At 38.8% G+C, this 23,412-nt stretch overlaps 1 protein-coding gene across 1 annotated transcript; it reads left to right on the forward strand.

The window, feature by feature from the left end:
* Positions 1 to 510: 510 nt before the first annotated feature.
* Positions 511 to 22,866, forward strand: LOC130922909 (rho GTPase-activating protein 19-like). Its single transcript, XM_057848180.1, has 11 exons — positions 511 to 679; positions 976 to 1,229; positions 10,330 to 10,410; positions 11,064 to 11,273; positions 11,362 to 11,588; positions 11,663 to 11,749; positions 13,293 to 13,358; positions 15,541 to 15,750; positions 15,825 to 15,920; positions 17,531 to 17,626; positions 21,976 to 22,866. The coding sequence occupies exons 1-11, from the start codon at positions 633 to 635 to the stop codon at positions 21,979 to 21,981; spliced, it is 1,380 nt and encodes a 459-aa protein (XP_057704163.1). The 5' UTR covers positions 511 to 632; the 3' UTR covers positions 21,982 to 22,866.
* Positions 22,867 to 23,412: the final 546 nt, after the last annotated feature.

Raw genomic sequence — 23,412 nt, forward strand, 5'->3', positions numbered from 1 at the left:
GTAGCTTCAGGAGGCTCTAATGCTTTGGACTTATTTCAAAGTTTCATTTAAAATTAAATGGATTAAACTACTGTATATTTAAAAATCCCAACTCAATATGGAATTTAATCACTACCCATATTTTTAAATAAAGGTCTGGAATTTCTACTAAAGTGTAATTACAACATTTCTAAATATCCAGTTAAATTAGGCAATTTCTACACTCAACTTCTGTCAAATTATGTAATATACAAACACAACTTCTCGCCACAAAGGTTTGGAACAATCAAGATATTCAAGGTAAATATATTTATAAATAATGTGGTTATGCTTATACTATAGTATTGTGGTTACAGATAAAAATTCTATTGTATTAGATGCAATACAGCTTGTATTAAAAAATACAACCCTGACCTTTTTGTCTATATTTTCGTCATTTATTCATTTATCTATTTTTTGCGTGTGCGTGCTCAATTTATGTGAACCATTCGCCTTATGGTTTTATATTTGTTGTGAATAAAGCTTTACAAAAAAAGTTGCACTTTCACATATTCGTCACCTATCCAATCAGCTGCTTTCTTTTGTAACGTGGCCAGTCAATCAGAAAACAAGGGGCGTAACTCAAAACGAATCAGCGGAAGATTTGAACGAAGATGGCGGCAGAAACGTTTACCAAAAATGCACGCAAATTGGACAAAAGGTAACAACTGAGCAAATGAATGTTATTACAAAAAAGGGCATTCAAGTTATTGTTTAGTTCATCTCCACTCTGTGATCCAATGGGGAGTGGGTTTTATCTAACCGCGTTGAGGACGTGTATTCTCTTGGTAGTGTATCAAGCTAACCGAAATGCGAACCTAGCTTTCTTCGAGACGTTTTTCAAAAAGACAGAACATTTAAATGCCTTTCAGTGCACCCTTTTTACTGTTTGAAACTGAGAAATTAAGCGCAGTGTGTCGATACTATTTTATTTGAGTCTGTTTTGTCTCCATGTAGGGGAACAAGGTGCAATGTTTTTAACAGCATAGAAACGTCAAACACAAGCCAGCCAATCATCTTCAACCCGGACTTTTTTGTTGAGAGGCTAAAACATGAACAGCCACAGACCTTCACCGATTTGGTCCTGTCACATGTCACCCGACTCATCGACCTCCCAGGGGATGAGTTTGCCCAGCTCACCGGTGACTGTGAGCCTAGGGTTCCATCCTCCACTGGCTTCCTTCGCTCTTTCAACTTTCTCAAACGAAAAGGTAATCGGCAATTACAATAGAACGGATCAATCTTTGTATTTGTGATGTTAGAATGTTGAAACCCTTTGTGTATACCAGTGCTTCTTAATTACTTTCTGTTACGGCCGTTCGTCCCCCCCCAACTCTGCCGCCACTGTAAATAGTATAATTTGTCTATACAGTGATTAAAAGTACAGTTCTGCATAAAATTGTGTCCTTGTTAACATTAAAGAAAAAAAGTAATATTGATCAACTTACAATAAAGTGTAACTTTATTAACGTATTAAAGACTTAAAGCAACACTCGGTAACAATTCAGTTTTGGTCGATTTTAGCGACACCGGTGGACAAACGCGGTAATGTTATGCCTTAAAGACAGCGTTTCGCATGAGGACCAGCCCACACCAGCATAGTGTCATAAAATCATGATAGTTGCCTGCAGATGGATTAAACAGCATTTCTGTTTCCAGCGGTTATGTGAAGGATGAAAAGTTATAAGGTAATGAATCCAGTTATGGCTAAACAACAGCATAATTAAGACTGTTAGTAACCGTGTGACTAAACTTGTCGGCGCTGACGACTCCGGTTGGAGGCGGCGGGGGGCGTCACGCCAGTGAGTGAAAGCTGGGTCAATATTTATTCTTTATGTTCTGGTAGCCTCCATTTCTTTTTCCTCCTAAAACAAAACTTTTTGTCTCTTTTGTTACTTTGCCATCTTTGCAGAATTCGCGTGAAAGCTTCAGGATCGACTTCTGTCTCTATAATGAATGGAGAAAGGGGATTTTTTTGTGTGTGTGGAAGGGTTCCTGCCACTCTCTTCAAAATTAATTAGTGCCGGTGAAAGCGATACAGACCCCCTCAAGATATAAAAGAGGTGTCATTCAACTAGTGTCAGTCGATATATCATCAAAAATGTTATGAAAATATTTTATAAAGGTTGAAATGTTACCTAGTGTTGCTTTAAAGCGCTTCAATTTGCCTGAATTAAAAAAAAAAAAAAAAAAAAAAAGTCACATCCAAACTGTAAACATACACTCCAGGTACATTTTTTGACCATTTGATGCTGAAAAATAAAATTTGATAAAATCAATAAATACTAATAATTTGAAATTGATTAGCAACATTAACTCACGGTACAATATGCCAAACAATTTGACCGAAAAAAAAATATTCGAACAAAATCAACAGGGTCATTTGACAGAGGGACCCTTTTTATCTTCGCTGCAAGCAGTATCAGCTCCTTTGCTGTGGTGTGGAGTTACTTGTGAGTAGGCATGTGCCGGTTACCGGTTTCACGGTTTACCGTGGTGTGAAAACGTCGCGGTTTCAAAACCACTAAAATTTTCCGTCAGACCGTAGGACGGTATTCGCTATTTTTCTTGTGTCAAAAATGCAGCCAGAAGCGGCTTGACGCAGCAGCGCTCAACCCAGCCAGCTAACCCAAAAACAAATACTCCAAACATAAGGCGTACTGTTCTTCAATTTATTGAGCTCTCAAATCGTGGTAAGTTTAATATACAAAATGAATACATTTAAAATGTACAATTAGATTTTTCCATGTGAGTAGCTTATACAGATTAGCACCATGGAAAAAGTTCGCCAAAAACAAAACACACATTTTCCTTTCAAATTCAATATACAAACTAAGTAAAAGCTTACAAAGATGAATGTTAGCCTAGGCTCAGCTGGGAGAGCAACTTCGTTGAGTGTTACAGCCGCAGAGTGAGAAAACAAGCTTGATTCGCTTGAATGAAGGGGAAAAAGTGATAGCATCAAAGATCGCTAATTGCGAACGATGATCATGCCCTAAGCACAAATCCACGTTCGCTGGATCAAGGTGAGGTCTCACTCCCAATGTGTGTTTTTTTTTTTTTTTTTTTTTAGATGAAAACTTTCCACAACAATATTGACATTTTAACTAACTTATACATTTTTACCTAACTTATGAATTCCTTATGTTCTTCTTTTTAACACAAAGGCATGACATCATGTAGACTAGAGTTGACACAGTGGCTGAAAATGGCGAAACTTCACTTAAGCTTTTCCACCCTAAAAAAAAACAGTCATGCAGTATAAATTTTTAAAAAATTTATTCAGAAGTGTTTCTACTTTATAGAAATTATTTTGTTCTTGCTGTAATCTTGAGCAACTTGAGCTGTGGCTGTGAGTATAGTCTATAAGTTATATTTATTTTAATTATATTTCAAATATTTTTTTATTGATAATTTATTTATTTTAACAATAAATTCATGTTCCAATTTGCAACTATGGTCTGAAAAAAGAAATCCTGTTCAATGCAAAAAAGTTGTTTTTTTTTTTTTTAACCCATACATCTCAAAATTTTTGGGAGCTATAATTGCAATACCGTGATACCGTGGTATTTTTGCTCACGGTTATCGTACCGTCAAAATCTCATACCGGCACATGCCTACTTGTGAGCAACTTGCCACCTTATACGATGCCAACAGTGCTCGCTGGTTTACTGATGTAATACTCACAAAGTGGGAAGATTGTTGGCAATATTCGGCACGTTTTCGCTGAAAAAAAAAAACAACACAAGCAGCTCAATAATGTAATTGGGATCTAATTCTTTATGTGATGTCTTCATTGATGTGGCTTCATGCTGTCCGCTGCCAACATTTTTGGACACAGTAAACATCAGGGGCGATGGAAGTCACTCACAGCAAGGGGTGCTGAGGATCTTATTTTGTTTTTTCCCATCCGAAAACGGCTGTTTCAGTCCAAATTTTTCATCCTTGCGTGTTTTTTTCATACAAGGCTAGCACAATGGCAGTACACACGCATGCTGGATAGTTTATGTACTTCTGCTAGGCTATTACAAAGACGGCGTTCTAGTTCACCTACATTGTTGGAGTTTTTGTATTGAAAAAAGCGCTCGTTTATCATTTATAATCCAATTCCCCGCAGCTAGACGGCACAGAGACACACGAACACATTTGAAAACGAAAAGGTCCAATAAACCTCAGTTTAACACCCCCTTTTCACAACACTAATATAAATTGCATACGAATATACAACAGCGCTCTGCACGGCGGCAGCTTAACAGCAACAACAAACAATATTAGACTACAATGCAAGTAGTGCTGCAGCTATCGATTATTTTAGTAGTCAATTAACCGATGAACTAGTTCGAATAATCGAGTAATCGGATGAGGAACATGAAAAATTAAAGTACCCGAGCTGAGCCACAAACAGTATAAAAAATAGATAAATAAGGATCTACGTACAACAAAAGAACAATTGGCTCACTTACATAGCAAAAGTCCGCTAGCTTCAATGCTATAAAATGCTAACGTTTTTTTTTTTTTTTACACAACGCTCCTAACAAATGTTTCAGACACGTATTCCTACAAAAAACTGCTAAATATACCTATAAACTAAATTAAGAATGCATTAAAAACATGAGCTCAAACAAAAACTTTGCTTACATTGTTCTGAACAGGGAGCAGTTGGATTCAGCCATATGAAATGAGGCAGACCAGAGGGTAGTGTATCCATCCTAATAAATAAAACGAAATCAAAACACTTTCAAAATAAACCATTACAACGCCACAGTAATTAAAATGAATACTCGAAGCAACAAAATTTAATTCGAATATTTTTCTCTAATCGAATACTCAAGTTAATCGATTAATCGTTGCAGCACTAAATGCAAGCATGTCTTACCGATTTGAAGACCCCAAATGGAGATCGATTATCATAATCATCTTCATTTTCGACCTCGAATTGAATTTTAGAAAAATTCACTGTTTTTGTACAGAAAAGAATAATTCATAAGAAGTAATTTTTGCGTCATGTTAACACCTCTTCTGTCAACAGTTAACTTTTCCAACGGCGCATTCTTCAACCTGATCCGGTAGCAAGCAAGGTGTCAGGTGGTGATGATGTTATTAACAAAAAACTAGACAACTATATATTAAATTTATATACAGGCATGAAAATCTCTCACCTTTCGGCGAAATTCGCCGTTTTGAAGTCAAAAAGTATGACCTACGTGAATCGTGTAGATCCGAGGAGAAAACTTTTAAGGGGGGTGGGGGGGTTCGGGTGTAGGCATGTGCCGGTTACCTTCACGGTTTACCATGCTATGAAAACGTGGCGGTTACAAAACTACTCAAATTTTCCGTCATACAGTAGTACGTATTCGTTATTTTTCATGTGTCGAAAATGCAGCCAGAAGTGGCTTGGCGCGGCAGCACTTACCCCTTCCTCTGTTTGATGGTGCGAGTGTAAGTGACGCTATTCCAGCAAACCCAAAAAGAAACACTCCAAACGCAAGGCGTAAATTCTTCAATTTATTGATCTCTCAAATCGTGGTAACTGAAATATACCAAATGAATACATTTAAAACGTTGTACAATCGTATTTTTCCACGTGTGAGTCGCTTCAACAGTTTAGCTTCATGAAATAGTTCGCCAAAAACAAAACACACATTTTCCTTTCAAATTCAATACACAAAGTTACTAAAAACTTACAAAGACGAATGATAGGCAAGGCTTAGTTAGGAGAGCAACTTCATTGAGGTTAATCACAGCCGCTGAGAGAGAATCAAGTTTGTATGTGGGGAGGAGAAAAAGAGCGTCAAAGATCGCTAATTGCGACAGATGATCTTGTCCTAAGAACAAATTCACGTTCGCTGGACGAGGTGAGGTCTCACTCCCAATTTTTTTTTTTTTAGATGAATGCATTCGCCAGCATATTGAATTTGGTGAGTAATGGTTTGAATCGTTTCCATATTTTGCGGTATGACAAAGTTACTGCCGTTTGTCGCAGCTTGCGTTGAACACTGCCAGAGCGTCCGGTGAAAAAATAGCTCCCGTTAAGGTAGCGTCAAGCTTGTGTATTTAACGGGAATATAAAAGCAGTGTTGTCAGTAACGCGTTATGTGAGTAATGCGTAACTGTAATCTGATTACTTTCTTTCAGTAAAGAACAATCTAACGCGTTCATTTTTCTAAATCAGTAATCTGAGTAAAATTACTTTCCTTGATGCCTGTGCGTTACTATTTTGTTATTGCCCCATAATGTATGTAGAATGAAGAATACTGTAGTCATGGGAGTGACATCACATGTCACATTTTATAATCAAGGATGGGAAAAAAAGGGTCACGTGTATTACCATGATGCGTGAGCCGTGAGCGCTGGGAGTTTGCGGCCAAAACAACACAGCCTTGCTTCCCCTCCAGGATGCAATGAAATAGGCAGGAGATATACTACAAACGGCTGCATTTGCACACTGGAAACACAGCCATTACGTCACATTTTTGTCCAGTAAAGATGACAAAAATATCTCCGTGCGCTGCGAACTTTGCGCTGGCTCAAAAAGACTGTCGACCGCTATAAGCATCCAATTCAAGCACCACTTGGAATTGCAGCTCGACAGGTAACACGAAAGCCAGGACTTTTTGATACTGCTCGTGCTCAATCCTCGGTTCAAGCTCAGTTGTTGTTGAAGCTTTTGAAAGCTTAGGTTTAAAGAAATTCTAAATATCCATCTTGCCTCCTCAGCTGTAGTTTTGGCTAAGCAATGCAAACGGCTGTCTCTAAGGTGCTATCGTCACATGATCTGTTCGAAAACTAATTTGGACCCATTATGAAATAGTTTGAAGGAGTCTTGTTCATTTCATTCATTTTTGTTGTTTATTTTATTGCTCTAAAACTTTTATAGACAACATTTTAATGGCCATATTCAATGGTCTTTATTTTAAAGGGGAAGCAGAATTTTTTACATTAGGCTTAATCTTTGAGTTAGCCGGGGTTTAATTAGTCGTTGGAGTTGATTTGAACAAATTCTGTGCAGTTTGCCAGTTATTTGTTAGTTTCAGGGGTCCGGAGTGGCTAAGCTAGTGCGAGTCAATGGTGGTTGAAATCAACTCCTTCAACTAATTAAACCCCCGCTCGAATATTAAGCCTTATGTGAAAAATTAAAATGGTCAAATTCGCCACATGTAGGACGTTTCGCCGACAGAGGACATTTTGGCAGAACGCCGGAACATATTTCCTCCACACCTTTCTCACCTTTTTAACCCCTGACCCATTTTCATGCCTGTATATACCATATATTTAATCCGGGTGACAAACGCTGCTATTCGAGAGAGGCTCAGAGTCAAGCTGCTGCTCCTTCACGTAGAAAGGAGTCAGTTTAGGTGGTTTGGATGCCACCAGGGCGCCTCCCTAGGGAGGTGTTACCGACCCGTCCAGATGGTAGGAGACCTCGGGGCAGGCCCAGAACCAGGTGGAGGGATTATATCTCGACACTGGCTTGAAAGCGCCACAGGATCCCCCAGTCAGAGCTAGTTGACGTGGCTGGAGAAAGGGAGGTTTGGGGATCCCTGCTGAAGCTGTTGCCCCCGCGAGCCAATTCTGGATAAGCGGTAGAAGATGGATGGATTGATATATTTAAACTAGGCCTGTCAACAATAACACGTTAACGACCATGATTAATCTGGAAATATTAACGCATTAAAAAAAATAATGCAATTTACCACTCACACTAAGTTTGGTCACAACTGTCTCCCGTAGTCCCACATGGTGATGTTTACATTCTCCGCGCGGCAATGCAGGACAAAATGCAGCCAGCCACAATGAGTGAGGATGATGACCCAGGACTGCTTCATGGCAAATTCCGTTTTAAAAAGCTGCCTAATGGAAATCTGGATAAAACAAAAGTTGTGTGCACATACTGCTGCGATGAACTGCCCTTCCATCGAAGCACAACCAGCCTAAAGTACCACCTTTGGGAAAAGCATATCTTCGCTAGTGTTAGCAATAGAGGTGTGCAAAATTTCCGATTCTTAGATTATTCGCGATTCGGCCGTGGAAGATTCGAGAACGATTCACAAACATCCAAATTCCGATTATTAAAATATGCGAAATAAAGCGGAAGTACACAACACTCAGCGCGCCGCGCGGTCTTCGGGACAAAACGGAGCGAGAGTAGCTAAACATCATGCTTCCCATTACCCGGCCCCTCGGGTAATGCCAATGCTCAACTCACGGCTCTAGCTCAACTCATGCAACGAGATAAAAAAACACAACAACATACCTGACTGCTGCCGAAAAGCTGCTACAAAGTCCATCCATATAATGTTACGGTGGATATCATTTATATAGGACTAGATGCAATATAGATTTGGTAGTGTTAGCAGCACATCTACAAAAAGCTAGATGCTGCGTTATAAACGGCCGCCATCTTAAAGCAGTACACTTCCCTGCAAGGCTGTTGTAGCGAACCTTCCAAGCAAACCTAATTAACTTTTTATCTCAAATACTCCTAAATTTTTAAAATAGTTTTAAAACTTTCACATGTCGAAAGTAGACAAAAGGGAAATTATGGACTAACGGGAGCAATTTTAACAAATTTAACGGTTGATTCACAACATTAAATTAATTGAATGTAGTTTAAAGCTGCTGATACAGAATGGGGACTGGAGTTTTTTATTTAATGTTATTTTTGTATATTTGTTTACTGCTATATGTTAACTTGATACTGAAATAGTAGTGTGGTTTAGCCTGAGAGTATTTTTGAACAATTTTGGAACTAATGTACAAAACATTAAAAAAAAAAAAAAGAGGGGAAAAAAAGGAGGGGGGTGCATCAATAATCGTTTTATAATCGAATCGTAGCCTCTGAATCATAGTCATAATCGAATCGTTAGGTGCCCAAAGATTCCCAGCTCTAGTTAGCAATGACGCTAACACCGCAAAAACAAGCCGCAGTCATCAAGCTACACTGGCAGAGTGCGGACTCGGACTTGTCAACAAAAGGACAACAAGTAGGTTGACTACTGCTATCGCTAGATGGGTTGCCAGAGACTGTAAAACCATTAACTCAGTCCAAGACAAGGGCCTTGAAAATGTCATCCAGATAGCATCGGGCGACCCAACATACAGAACACCTTCACGGACAACTATTGCCACAAAAATTCATGAACTTTTTGAAAATGAAAAGGCAACGAAGATGGAGCAACTAGTCAGAGTTACTTTTGATGCACTGACAGGAGACCACTGGACAAAAAAAAAAGGGTATGACTGGCTAACTTAAGCAGCGTTTCTAAACACCTTTACACACATTTTAGTGTAATGTTTTTGAGTTAAGTGTGTGTAAATTGACAAATTATTATTATTATTTTTTAAATCTCATACAGCTTTCAGGCCATTTAGTGTAAAACTTTAGTTTAACAGACAAGTTGTTTACATATTTTTTGAAACACTAGCTATTGTTACTGTATTGTGCTTGTCTGCTCTTTAAGTTGGCAGTTAATTTTGGGCAATATGCCAAACGGTACTTGAGCCACATTGTTAGTCTGAGGTACTTTAATCTGTTAAGCTCTTTTCTGTATAATACTGACAATTTATTTTATTTTATACGAGCTGAGTTGTTAAATAAAATTTTAAAACTCTATTTGGTTAAGTATTAATTCATTCATACATCGTACATTTCATCTGAAAACAAATTTTAAGTCAATTATACCATTTTCATAGATTTATTTTTTTCCTGAAGAGCAACTTTATTCATCCTGAGGGAAATGTGATTAATCATGATTAATCACACAGTTGACATATGATTAACTAGATTAATTTTTTAAATCATTTGACAGCACTAATTTAAACCCCAAAGTTATATACTCTTTTATTTCAATGTTTTATTTTTAAAAAAATAATCTACCAAAACACATTTTTTTTCTTGCTAACACTCCCTTCCTGCACCACTGGTAAAGATACTAGTCCTTCCTCGTTTTCCACTGTATTAAAAGTGAAGCCAAACGCGACATACGCTGTGTCATGTTTCCTTGTCTTGGCTTTCGGGAGACATCTCTGACATCCCTGTTAAATTTTTTTTTCATGGTGTCGCTGAAGGGTTTGTTCAATGCACTTCAAATCTCTTGTTTGGTTCAAAAATACTGCGCGCACTCTGAAAATGAGAGTGCCACTGCCACCCACTGAGGGGATGTGCAATTACACTTTATTCTAGTATGACAAAAAAAGTATGCTCCCCGAGGTCCCATGCGCCCCATACTGCAACCATCGCCTTGCGCCCCACTATTTGAGAAGGACTGGTGTATACTGATATTTTTTGTTACTGGAATGTTTTTTTTCCAGAGAAAGGTGTCGTTTTTGGTGCACCCTTAACCGAAGAAGGGATAGCACAGATCTATCAGCTGATTGAATACCTGAGCAAAAGTGAGTGTTTCACAAACACAATGTCACCTCATACTGCACATTTCATTTTTATTTGAGCATGTTGTTGCACAGCAGTACATAAGAAACGTTAACATGCATTTGTACATATTATTGTGAACAGAGATGCTCAAAAGGAACAGGCAGAAGCCGATGCTTGAAGCTCTTTGTTGATCTTTTTAAAGTTTACTGGGACATGTTTGTTTAATAAGGTGCTTACACTGTGACCACATGACTACAGTTGAGCAGTGATAATGAAGTCCCTAATGTCTTCATGTTTTCGTTTTCTTTTTAAATGTAAATCTTTAAAAAGTTTCATGAAACATTCACCGTCACAACGCTGATAAGCTGACACATCATAATTAAAGAAATTTTCTTGAATACCGTAAATGTTTGTGTAAATTAGTGGCGCCATGACTGTTTGAATTTAGTAAGATCATCCTTGAATTGACATGAATATGGAGTCTTTCTTGTCTATTTCTGTGAGATGATGACGTATTTATTCTAAAGTGGACACCAGGCCCAAAAGTTGATTTCAATAATTCATCTTAAAGCACTTCACTTTGGTTCGTTAGCTCCTTTCCGTTTCATTCACTCAGTCCTTCACTATGTCTGCCCGCCGTCATGGTGTTTTCACCTTCTCGGCTTTCTCCCAGACCTTCACATTGAGGGACTTTTCCGTGTGCCGGGCCACAGCCTCAGACAGGCTGCACTGAGAGAGATGCTGAATACCGGGGCAGAAATAGATCTTGAGACGGGAGACTTCCACGCCAACGATGCCGCCTCACTGCTCAAAGCATACTTGGGAGAGTTGCCTGAGCCCCTGCTAATGCACAGGCACTACCATGCCCATCTTAAAATTGGAGGTGCCCATCATATGTCTCAAAATCAAAGATGTCCCTTACATTGACCTCAATATTAATAATTGCTAACCTTCTTACCTAACATTCACAGAGCTCACCCTCTTTGATGACAAAGGCGACAGAACTAATACTCCAGACAAGGAGCGGCAGATTGAAGCCTATCAGCTGCTTTTTATGCTGCTGCCACCGGCCAATCGCAGTCTTTTGAAGCTCCTGTTGGACTTGCTCTATCACACTGCCCGCAACCAGCATGTCAACAAGATGTCTGCTATCAATCTAGCAACCATGTTTGCGCCACACATTATCTGGCCCAAAAATGTATGTCTCATTTATGTTCCTATTTCTTATTATTTCCTGAGTCTTAGTATTTTTCCTGACTTCTCTTTTTGCAGGTGATGGCAAGTGATCTTCAGGGAAACATTGAGAAACTAAACAATGGCGTAGCATTTCTCATTAGGCACTCTCAAAAGCTGTTCAAGGTAAACTAGTCCAGAATAAGCCTGTATTTAATTTACTGTATTTTTTCATAATATACGCCGCTACTTTATACCCCTCATTTTGAATCCTGCAGTTTAAAATCTAGTGTGGCTTATTTGTTGATTATTATTTTTTTGTTAATAGGTAACACTTTATTTGACAGTGGCGTCATAAGACCGTCATAACGCTGAGTTATTGTAAACCCAGATTGTTGATTGTGTTATTGTACAGTTTGTAGCCATGTGATGTATGTAACTGTACCATGTCTGATTTTGTATCTTTAGCTGTATGGCGGAACGGGAAACTGATAAGCATATGCTTATCTACGGTTCTTTCTTCCTTCGGGCATATCATATCACATTTTGTAATTGTCAATGATTGTCAATGATACCGATGATGATGACAATAATTATGACACTATCACTATCTCATGACACTACTAACTCCATTTATGTCAGGCTCGGATCATTTACATCCATTCAAAGTGAGATGATTTGCCGGATGACACAAAATGACATCTGTAATAAGCATTCATTAAGGCTCATGGCAGTGTCATGATATAATTATGATGGTTTTATGACGGTCTTATGGCGCCACTGTCAAATGTGTTACCAAAATACCATAACTAGCAATTAATGAAACAATTGGAACAGTAACTGAAGAAATAAATAGCACAGAACATGAATTTTGATGGTTGTTTACATCTGTAGCGCGGCAATGCATGCTAGGAGGTTGACTGTCGCCCCCAAGGGAGCAGTGTCGGCCAAATGAAGCTTCTTGAAGCCTTGCAGCCAATTGGTTCAAAGCTTCATAGTGGTTAATTTGGTTTTATGACAGTCTTATGATGCCGCTGTCAAATAAAATGTTACAGATTCGAATCTTTTAATGTGAATATCCCATAATACAGTGAGGACAGCTTCAGTTTACACTCCAGTGCGGCTTATCATTGAACAAATGCCTTTTTCGTGTTAAATTTGGTGGGTGGTGGCTTATGGTCAGGTGTGCCTTACAGTCCGAAAATTACAGTATACCGCTTAAGCGACCCTTTGCTTGTTTTATTTTCATACTCTTTTCCCTGCACTCATTTGAGGACACAAGCAGTTAGCAGATTAAAAAATTAAATCTTAATTTTCAACATAACTGTGAGGGCTCACATATAAGAACAAGTTACACTTTGGTGAGTATCTGGATATTAGTGGACAATAACATCCAATTATGTTTTTCTCCCCCCAATTTGAGTCACTATTGGACCCCTGCAACAGTGCACCACAAGTGATTGTGATAATGCCTAATAAATGTTTTGTCCTGAGTAGCCTGTGGAAAATCATCAGGATACAGTTTTAAATTTATTAAGCGTTGAACCTTGTTAGAACTATATGAACATGATAGGGCTAAAATAACACTTTTTTAAATGCACAAATGTCAAATCTCTCTATGGGGAATCTTAATAAACAGGCAGATATATTTTTAAACAATGGTGATTGCCAGATTTCTAAACAGGTTATCGTTTGTCAAACAGTCTAATAACATGTACTTTCATTTAAGGCACCTGCATATATCAAAGAATACGCACGTGTATACTTCACCAGATCCAAAACTCTCCAATCAAAGGTAGGTTTTTTTAAATGTTTTTTCTGTGTCTAACTACCGTTATACAGTATACTTTTTCGCTTTTGAGTTGAATCAAAGCTTATACTTATGCTTATACCAAAGCAATACTGTTTCTATGTTTTCCAATTAGTTCAAAGTAAAAAAAAAAGTCAGCTTTATTGTCATCTTCATATGCACAGGTCATACAAAGAAAACTAAATTGTTTCTCTATCCCTATGAAAGATGTATAACACAGGACTAACATAAGTGAGACATACAGTCCCTGACAAAAGTCTTGTCGCTTATCCATTTTGTAGAAACAATTGCTAATAACCAGACTTTTAATTATTCAATTGGTTTCAGAAATGGCTCATATGAAAGCTAAGACCCTCCCAAATTATGTTGAATGTACAAAAATATATTTGTTTTACTGAAAAACGATTTTTCATTAAACGAAGACATAAAGGTCAAATTTTGGCAAGACAAAAGTTTTGTCGCCTACAGAAAGTAGTTTGAAAATTGAACAAAAAATGTGCTTCAAATACAAAAATATGTTACATAACATTAGTGAATTAAGTAGTGGTGCTGTGAGATCCAAATGTAATATTTTGTATGACTTCCATGGGCTTGAAGGACTGCATCCATATGGTTCGGCAAGGATTCATACAATTTATTGATGAAGTCATCAGGAACATCAAAGAAAGCAGTCTTGCGTGCCTCCCAGAGTTCATCAACATTCTTGGGTTTCGTCTTCAATGCTTCCTCTGTCATTCTGTTCATGTTTGATGACTGTACATTTTTTGTTCAAGTTTCACACCACCTTCTGTAGGCGACAAAACTTTTGTCTTGCCAAAATTTGACCTTTCTGTCTTCATTAAATGATAATTTTTTTTCAGTGAAACAAATATATTTTTGTACATTCAACATCATTTGGGAGGGTCTTAGCTTTCATATGAGCCATTTCTGAAACCAATTGAATAATTAAAAGTCAGGTTATTAGCAATTGTTTCTACAAAATGGATCAGCAACAAGACTTTTGTCAGGGACTGTACATACATTGGAACACAAACATTTACTGGTAACAATAAAGTGATGTAGTGACCGGCAACAATTGAGACAGTCCACTGTTGTGAATTGCAATGCCCTAGCTGTTCTTATGAGGTAGTAGATAAAGCATAGACATCATTACTAGGTTATGAAGTCTATGATTAAAGATTAAAGTGCTCTGTGCGTGTATGTGTGAAAGTCAATGATGGGAGGCAAGGGAGGGAGTTCAACATCCTGACGGCCTGACTGATGAAGCTGTTTGTCAGTCTGGTGGTTCTGGAACGGATGCTCGTGTACCTCCTTCCAGAGGGCAGCAAGTTGAAAAAGTTTTGCGCTGGGTGTTTCACATCCCTCAAAATTGTGACAGCCTTCCAAGTGAGGCGGGTGGTGTAGATGTCCTGCAGGGAAGAAAGTGGAGCATTGGTATTTTTGCTTGCTGTGTTGACTATACGCTTCAGGGCTCTCATGTTGTAGTCTGTGCAGCTCCTGCCCCAAACAGCAATGCAGCTAGAGAGGATGCTCTGGATGGTCCCTCTGTAAAACGTAGCCATGATGGGTGGTGGGGCGCTAGCGTGCTTCAGTTTCTTTAGCAAGTAGAGGCGCCGCTGTGCTTTTTTGGCTATTGATGTGGAGTTGGTGGTCCAAGAGAGATCCTCATCGATGTGCACGCCTAGGAATTTTGTGCTGGTTAGTCTCTCTACAGCAGCCCCATCAATGATCAGTGGCAGGTATTGGCTGTGGCCCCTCTGGAGGTTGACAACAATCTCCTTTGTTTTGCTAATGTTCAGCAGGAGGTTGTTGTCTCTGGACCACGTGGCCAAAAGGTCCACCTCAGTCCTGTAGTTCGTCTCGTCGCCATTCATAATGAGGCCCACCAGAGTGGTGTTGTCCGCATATTTTACCAAATGATTGGTGCTGTAAGTTGTTTTGCAGTCATGTGTGAGCAGAGTGAAGAGCATGGGACTCAGAACTCAGCCCTAAGGGCTTCTGTGCTTAGCGTGATGGTGCTCAAGATGTTGTTGCCGACATGTACTGCTTGCGGTCAATTAGTTGTGGTTAATTTGTGTTTCTTTAGGTATTAAAGCTATTGCTGTGCTCAAGGTGTAGGTTTTATTAAGACTACTGAGCTTTAAAAGCAAAATTTACCTGATTTTAGGATGACCTGACACTCTGCGCGGGGAGCAAAGAGCCCCCAGCTGTGCTCGAGCCCACCTCCAATTGTTCTCCTTACGCGAAAAAGACCAGTGGCAACAGCTCCACCAAGTCAGCATGTACAGAGACATGCACTGAGTCAGCTCTCAGAGAACTTTACCAACAAGTCAACAATATGCCTGAGTCTGCCAAGAAGAAAAAACTCATCAAACAAGTTTGTGTGAAAAACTGATTAGAGAAATGAAATACATTAGCCAACTGAGCAGGCTAATGTGTGTTTGTGCTTAGTTTCAGAAACAGCCTTTGGGGACACCCACAGCGGACCCTCGCTCACCATTCAGTCGAAAGCACTGGCGATCACGCTCTTTGGGTGGAATTATTAAGGTTTGTTAACATTATTTGTACACAGAACGGTACCAGTATCATTATTCAGCAATTGTGCAAGTATCTATAGTATATGAACTCGTGATGTCACAATCACTTATTTATACACCCGAGTCCAAGTCACGTGATCTACAGTATATGAACTCGTGATGTCACAATCACTTATTTATACACCCGAGTCCGAGTCACGTGATTTTGAGACTCTGCCGATACTGAGTCCTGATCCGATACTGAAAAAAGTGTTGTTTTAAACATGTTACTGTCCCACTGTGACACCTTCATAATGTGAATTATTTTTAAACAAGGATAACGTAGAAAAATGCTTGTCTTTATTAAATACTTCATTGAGTGAGTCCACTCAAATCCACTCATGCTTTGACGCTCACACTGCTGAGAATAGCCTCTGACTTACACAGTTAGTTGCCACAGCACACTTTCAGTTTACCCGCTGTTCTGACAAAAATGGCCACATTCTTCTGAAAAAGTAAAACAATTTATTAATCCCTAAATTCTAGCCCATTATTTTTCTGTTATTACCTTTGGAAAGATCAGGTATATGTTATTCGGCAAAGACCAGAAGTAATTTCTCCCGAAATTGCAGTTTCTAGTTGTTTTTTTTTTTTTTTTTTTGAATTGGAATCCTTCAGCGCGCCGCACAGCCCCAACCGCTTGACCGATCGGCACCGTTCAAGTGTCGACACGTCCGGAATTTTCGCGCGATGGAGGCTTTTTTTCAAACGGCCCCGAAAAATTTTCCGTTCGCCCATAAACGGCAATTTTCCGTAATTTTCAAAATGTATCTAGTCCTACAATTTTTTACCAAATTACATAATTTAGGTATAAAAAATTCCGGGACGGTGAGGGGCATAAAAGTTGTATACAGAATCTGGAAAAAATTTACGGTTCCCTGGAAATTTGACAAAAACTTGCCCATTCATTTTTAATGAGAAAAAAAAAAAGTTTCAAAATGTATCTAGTCCTACAATTTTTCACCAAATCACACAATTTGGCCATCACAAATTCCAGGACGGTGAGGGGAATAAAAAGTTATTAACACAATTTGGAAAAGATATACGGTTCCCCAGAAATTTGCCAAAAACTTGCCCATTCATTTTTAATGGGAAAAAAAGACAAGTTTCAAAATGTGACTCGTCTGTCAATTTTTGACGAAAACACACAAGATGGGCATAAAAAATTCCGGGATCGCAAGGCGCATAAAAGTGACAAAGAAATTTTTTTTGATAAAATGTATGGTTTCCCGGCAATTTGCCAAAAACGTGCCCATTCATTTTTAGTGGGAAACAAAGAAAAGTTTCAAAATGTATCTAGTCCTTCAATTTTTGACCAAATCACACAATTTGGGCATAAAATTTGTATATAGAATTTTGAAAAAAATTACGGTCCCCCAGAAATTTGCCAAAAACTGTCCAATTCATTATCAATGTGTCACTTTTATTAAATACATCCTTTTCAAATCATTTTATCGTCTTTTTTTTAAGATCAATGTGAAAACATTTTAATCAATTCAACTGCTTATTTGGAAGACATTTCAGTTTCGCATGGCAATCATTGCAGAGACATTATTGATCATGTTGTGTCTTTCAAAACAGAGAAAAATGTTGGGAAGCCAAATATTAACGGGTAACGAAAACGGCATTGTGCAGAGACAAGCGGCTAGCTGTTCAGGTGACGCCAGCAGTGGAGGGGTGAGTACCCTTCAGTGATGACCTTTAACCCTGCATGACTGTTATTGGGTCCACTTTACAAGAATGTCATCGCGTATACCTCTAAGATTCCTCTGGATCAGTGGTTCTTTACAGGGGTTCAGCGAAGGTTAAGAAACGCAGAGCCCTGTTTTGTACGCTGACGAAATCTAGGCAAAGTGGCTTTTTAGACAAGGTTTTGGACTGGTTTGCTCCCAATTTAACTGCTAGTCCTCGAACTGATGGGAGGAGGAACTGGTTTGCTCAGTGGAAGGTTGACTCACACTTGGTATGAGGGAATACAACAGACCAACAGGCAGTGTGGTCTCAAATTTTGAACTGCTTAAAAAACATGGTGTCAAAATTAGAAGAATTTCGAAGGAGAAGTTGCTAAATTATTAGCTTGCTGGCTTAGATGTATTGATTTTGAATTTGGAAATAAAAAAAAAAAAAAGCTTTATAATCTAATTCCAAAGGGTTCAGTGAATCCACATGTGAAACTTTTGGGGTTAGTTACCTTAAGCGAGGTAAAAAACCACTGACCTGATGGGAGTAGAAATCGGTTTGCTCGATGGAAGGTTTACTCGCACTCGGTATAAGGATGTATAACAGACCTACAGGCAGCGTGAACTGCATAGATGATTAAAAAAAAACATTTTGCACCGTCAAAACAGTGTGATGCGGCAATAAAATGAAAATGTAGACTTTCAAACTAAAGGAACAGTGTGAAATGAGTTTTATTTCATTTACCAACGGTAAAATCAACAGCAAAAGGCTAAATTATTTGTAGTAAATTAGAAATTGGAAAAAAATTGAATGGGAATTATCTTAGATGTTAGCTTGATTGGTTTTGAATTCGTAAAAAATGGCTTTATTATGAAATTCCGAAGGGTTCGGTGAATGCACACGTGAAACTCGTGGGGTTCGGTACCTTAAGCAAGGTTTAGAACCACTGCTCTAGATACTTTGTTCTTCCTCAAGATAAGCATTTTGATCAGGATTTCATCATTCCTTGCATGACTTGATTTCTATTGCAGATTTTAATTAGGTTTCTACTGATGAACTGCTGGCCTAAAGTATTGGCACCACTGCAATTCTTTCAGCAATTACAAATGCTTTGGTAGCAATATCTTCATTTTGCTTGCAATGAAAAAACTCAAAAGAGAATGGGGAAAAAATCCTTATCATTTTACACAAAACTCCAAAAAATGGGCCGGATAAAAGTATTTGCACCCTTAGCCTAATACTTTGTAGCACAACCTTTAGACAAAATAACTGCGAACAACCACTTCCGGTATCCATCAATGAGATTCTTACAATGCTCTGCTGGAATTTTAGACAATTCGTCTTTGGCCAACTGCTCCGGGTCTCTGAGATTTGAAGGGTGCCTTCTCCAAACTGCCATTTTCAGATCTCTCCACAGGTGTTCTATGGGATTCAGATCTGGATTCATTGCTGACCACTTTAGAAGTCTCCAGTGCTTTCTCTCAAACCATTTTCTAGTGCTTTTTGAAGTGTGTTTTGGGTCATTGTCCTGCTGGAAGACCCATGACCTCTGAGGGACCCAGCTTTCTCACAATGGGCCCTCCATTATGCTGCAAAATTTGTTGGTAGTCTTCAGACTTCATAATGGTCAAGCAGTCCAGTGCCAGAGGAAGCAAAGCAACCCCAAAACATCAGGGAACCTCCGCCATGTTTGACTGTTGACTTGACTATTTTTGAAGGCCTCATTTTTTCCCCTGCGAACTCTACGTTGATACCTTTTCCCAAAAAGCTTTACTTTTGTCTCATCTGACCAGAGAACATTCTTCCGAAACATTTTTGGCTTTCTCAGGTAAGTTTTGGCAAACTCCAGCCTGGCTTTTTTATGTCTCTGGGTCAGAAGTGAGGTCTTCCTGGGTATCCTACCATAGAGTCCCTTTTCATTCAGACGCCGACGGATAGTACGGGTTGACACTATTGTACCCTCGGACTGCAGGACACCTGAACTTGTTTGGATTTTAGTCGAGGTTCTTTATTCACCATCCGCACAATCTTTTGTTGAAATCTCTCGTCAATTTTTCTTTTCCGTCCACATCTAGGGAGGTTAGCCACAGTGCCATGGGCTTTACACTTATTGATGACACTGTGCGCTGTAGACACAGAAACATTCAGGTCTTTGGAGATGGGCTTGTAGCCTTGAGATTGCCCATGCTTCCTCACAATTTTGCTTCTCTAGTTGTCAGACAGTTCTTTGGTCTTGTTTCTTTTCTCTATGCTCAATGTGGTACGCACAAGGACACAGGACAGATGTTGAGTCAACCTTAATCCATTTTAACTGGCTGCAAGTGTGATTTAGTTATTGCCACCACCTCTTATGTGCCACGGGTAAGTAACATGTGCTGTTAATTACACAAATTATAGAAGCATCATGTGATTTTTCAAAGGGTGCCAATACTTTTGTCTAGCCCATTTTTGGAGTTTTGTGTAAAATGATGATGATTAATTTTTTTTCCCATTCTCTTTTGTGTTTTTTCATTGCAAACAAAATAAATGACGATATTACTACCAAAGCATTTGTAATTGCAATCATTTTCTGGGAGAAATTGAGCATTATCTGACAGAATTGCAGGGGTGCCAATACTTTTGGCCAGCAGTGTACAGTTGTGGTCAAAAGTTTACATACACTTGTGAAGAACATAATGTCATGGCTCTCTTGAGTTTCCAGTTATTACTACAACTCTGATTTTTCTCCGATAGAGTGATTGGAACAGATACTTCTTTGTCACAAAAAACATTCATGAAGTTTGGTTCTTTTATGACTTTATTATGGGTTAACAGAAAAAGTGATCAAATCTGCTGGGTCAAAAATATACATACAGCAACACAAATTAGCAATTTTGACTTCTCTGATTCCATTTAAATAGGGCTCATTGGATGCAAACGCCCTCAAATGCTACAATGGGAAAGTCAAAGGAGCTCAGCATGGATCTGAAAAAGCGAATCATTGACTTGAACAAGTCAGGAAAGTCACTTGGAGCCATTTCAAAGCAGCTGCAGGTCCCAAGAGCAACAGTGCAAACAATTGTTTGTAAGTATAAAGTGCATGGCACTGTTTTGTCACTGCCACAATCAGGAAGAAAACGCAAGCTATCACCTGCTGCTGAGAGAAAATTGGTCAGGAGGGTGAAGATTCAACCGAGAATCACCAAAAAGCAGATCTGCCAAGAATTAGAAGCTGCTGGAACACAGGTGTCAGTGTTCACAGTCAAGCGTGTTTTGCATCTCCATGGACTGAGAGGCTGCCGTGCAAGAAGGAAGCCCTTGCTCCAAAAGCGGCACCTTAAGGCTCGACTGAAGTTTGCTGCTGATCACATGGACAAAGATAAGACCATCTGGAGGAAAGTTCTGTGGTCAGACGAAACAAAAATCGAGCTGTTTGGCCACAATGCCCAGCAATATGTTTGGAGGAGAAAAGGTGAGGCCTTTAACCCCAAGTACACCATACCCTACCGTCAAGTACAGTGGTGGTAGTATTATGCTGTGGGGCTGTTTTGCTGCCAATGGAACTGGTGCTTTACAGAGAGTAAATGGGATAATGAAGAAGGAGGATTACCTTCAAATTCTTCAAGATAACCTAACGTCATCAGCCCGAAGATTGGGTCTTGGGCGCAGTTGGGTGTTCCAACAGGACAATGACCCCAAACACACATCAAAAGTGGTAATGGAATGGCTAAATCAGGCTAGAATTAAGGTTTTCGAATGGCCTTCCTGAAAGCCCATTGAGAACTTGTGGACAATGCTGAAGAAACAAGTCCATGTCAGAAAGCCATCAAGTTTAACTGAACTGCACCAATTCTGTCAAGAGGAGTGGCCAAAGATTCAACCAGAAGCTTGCCAGAAGCTTGTGGATGGCTACCAAAAGCGCCTAATTGAAGTGAAAATGGCCAAGGGACATGTTACCAAATATTAGCGCTGCTGTATGTATATTTTTGACCCAGCAGTTTTTGATCACTTTTTTCTGTTCACCCATAATAAAGTCATAAAAGAACCAAACTTCATGAATGTTTTTTGTGACAAAGAAGTATCTGTTCCAATCACTCTATCAGAGAAAAATCAGAGTTGTAGAAATAACTGGAAACTCAAGAGAGCCATGACATTATGTTCTTCACAAGTGTATGTAAACTTTTGACTACAACTGTGTTTTACTTTATTGTTTCCTTAACATTTTAATGTCTACTGGTTGCTCATAAGTACAGTATGTATCTGTGAAGTCATTCGGGATAATTTTTTTTGCTTATAAATAAACCGGCCTTGATTTTTTTTTACTATGATTAATTTTGATTTCCTTTGCTGTTTTTAATTTCCTTTAGGGTTAATACAACTGAGGATACCTGCCTTGTAGCTGCAAAGTGTGTCTCAATCCCATTTTAATTTGAAGATTTAGGATTATAATTTAAATTGTATTCAAAGGAGATTGCCAGGTTTTTATTTCTTGGTGTTGATGGAGAATTTAAGACCAGCAGTGAGGATGCTACATTCTATATATTTAGTTAAACAACCATTTTCTTTCGTAAATGGTTTTTAAAAATGTGAACGTACGGCAGCTGTTTTTTTTGTTTGTTTGTTTTTTGTTTTTTCAAGTGACCATTTTACAGAAAAGTTTACAAGATCAGAAATGTGCCTTAATTAATTTAAGTTACTGGATGCTGCAATTTTTATTTAACAAGCTTTATGCAAGTTCCTTTTTTCTTTCCCAATTTTAAGAATATGCTGTAATTTAATTATAGTGGTGGTTGCCTAAGGAATGCAATTTAGGATATCTCTCCAAAGGTCAAGTTCTAATGTATATTCCAGTTTCTAGGAATATATTCCTCTGATGCATTTGCCTGCTACTTTTTTGGTGGGTTATTTTGCTGTACAGTAAATGTGATTTTGTTCTCTTTTAGAGTAACTTAATTTTTTTTCCCCCCAAGTCGGTTCTGCTTTCTCTGCAGCTTTTAGCTGCATGCCTCAAATGCTTTTTACCCTTAGAGATTTGTATTGAAATTCAAGGGATAAGGCGTACTTTATATTGTTAGATTGGCACTTTCATAAGGGGTTTGAGCCACTGTTACTTTCAAAAAGTTCTCGTCTTCATCTGTTGCGGTTTCTTCCAGTTCCATAGCCACTCTGTTAAGGTGTTACAATACAAACATGATGTGGCAAAGTTACTGATCGTTGTTGCAATTGTGAAACTCCACAACGGATGTAATAAAAGACTTAAAAACCCATTTTCTGTTGAGTTGTTTTTAATTCAAGCAAACTCTCGCAATTCTAACTTTGAACACCAGATAGCGCTGCTTAATTGAAAATGGATAGCCTGCAGTCAACTGAAAAGCAGGACTGTATTAAACTGATTTAAATACTGTAGATACATGCAGGCTAATTCCAACATAATAAAGAAAAAACGTCATATTTGGTTTAAAAAAGAAAAATCATGGCAGTGTTCTCTCAATGAAATAAAACCTTGCCTTTACACATGGCACTTAATGGTAAATGGTGTTACACGTATATAGCGCTTTTCCACCTTTCAAGGCGCTCAAAGCGCTTTACACTATCTCACCATCCACCTACTGGTGACGCAGCACCAGGAGCAACGTGGGGTTCAGTGTCTTGCTCAAGGACACTTAGACGAGTTCATCAGGGTGAAGAATAGAACCCACAACCTCCAGGTTGGGGGACAATTACACTACCACTGAGCCACGCCACCCCTTAAGAAAATACAGTACTCAGTCCTTCTTCAAAACATACATAGACTGTCTGAATCA

Source organism: Corythoichthys intestinalis, chromosome 10, assembly GCF_030265065.1.
Source record: "Corythoichthys intestinalis isolate RoL2023-P3 chromosome 10, ASM3026506v1, whole genome shotgun sequence".
In the NCBI taxonomy this organism is placed as follows: Eukaryota; Metazoa; Chordata; class Actinopteri; order Syngnathiformes; family Syngnathidae; genus Corythoichthys; species Corythoichthys intestinalis.

Coding starts and splice junctions, on each gene's coding strand:
- LOC130922909 (XM_057848180.1), top strand. CDS start 633: ATGGCGGCAGAAACGTTTACCAAAAATGCACGCAAATTGGACAAAAG. Junction 680..975: donor GCACGCAAATTGGACAAAAG/GTAACAACTGAG, acceptor GTCTCCATGTAG/GGGAACAAGGTGCAATGTTT. Junction 15,921..17,530: donor CTTTGGGTGGAATTATTAAG/GTTTGTTAACAT, acceptor CTTTCAAAACAG/AGAAAAATGTTGGGAAGCCA.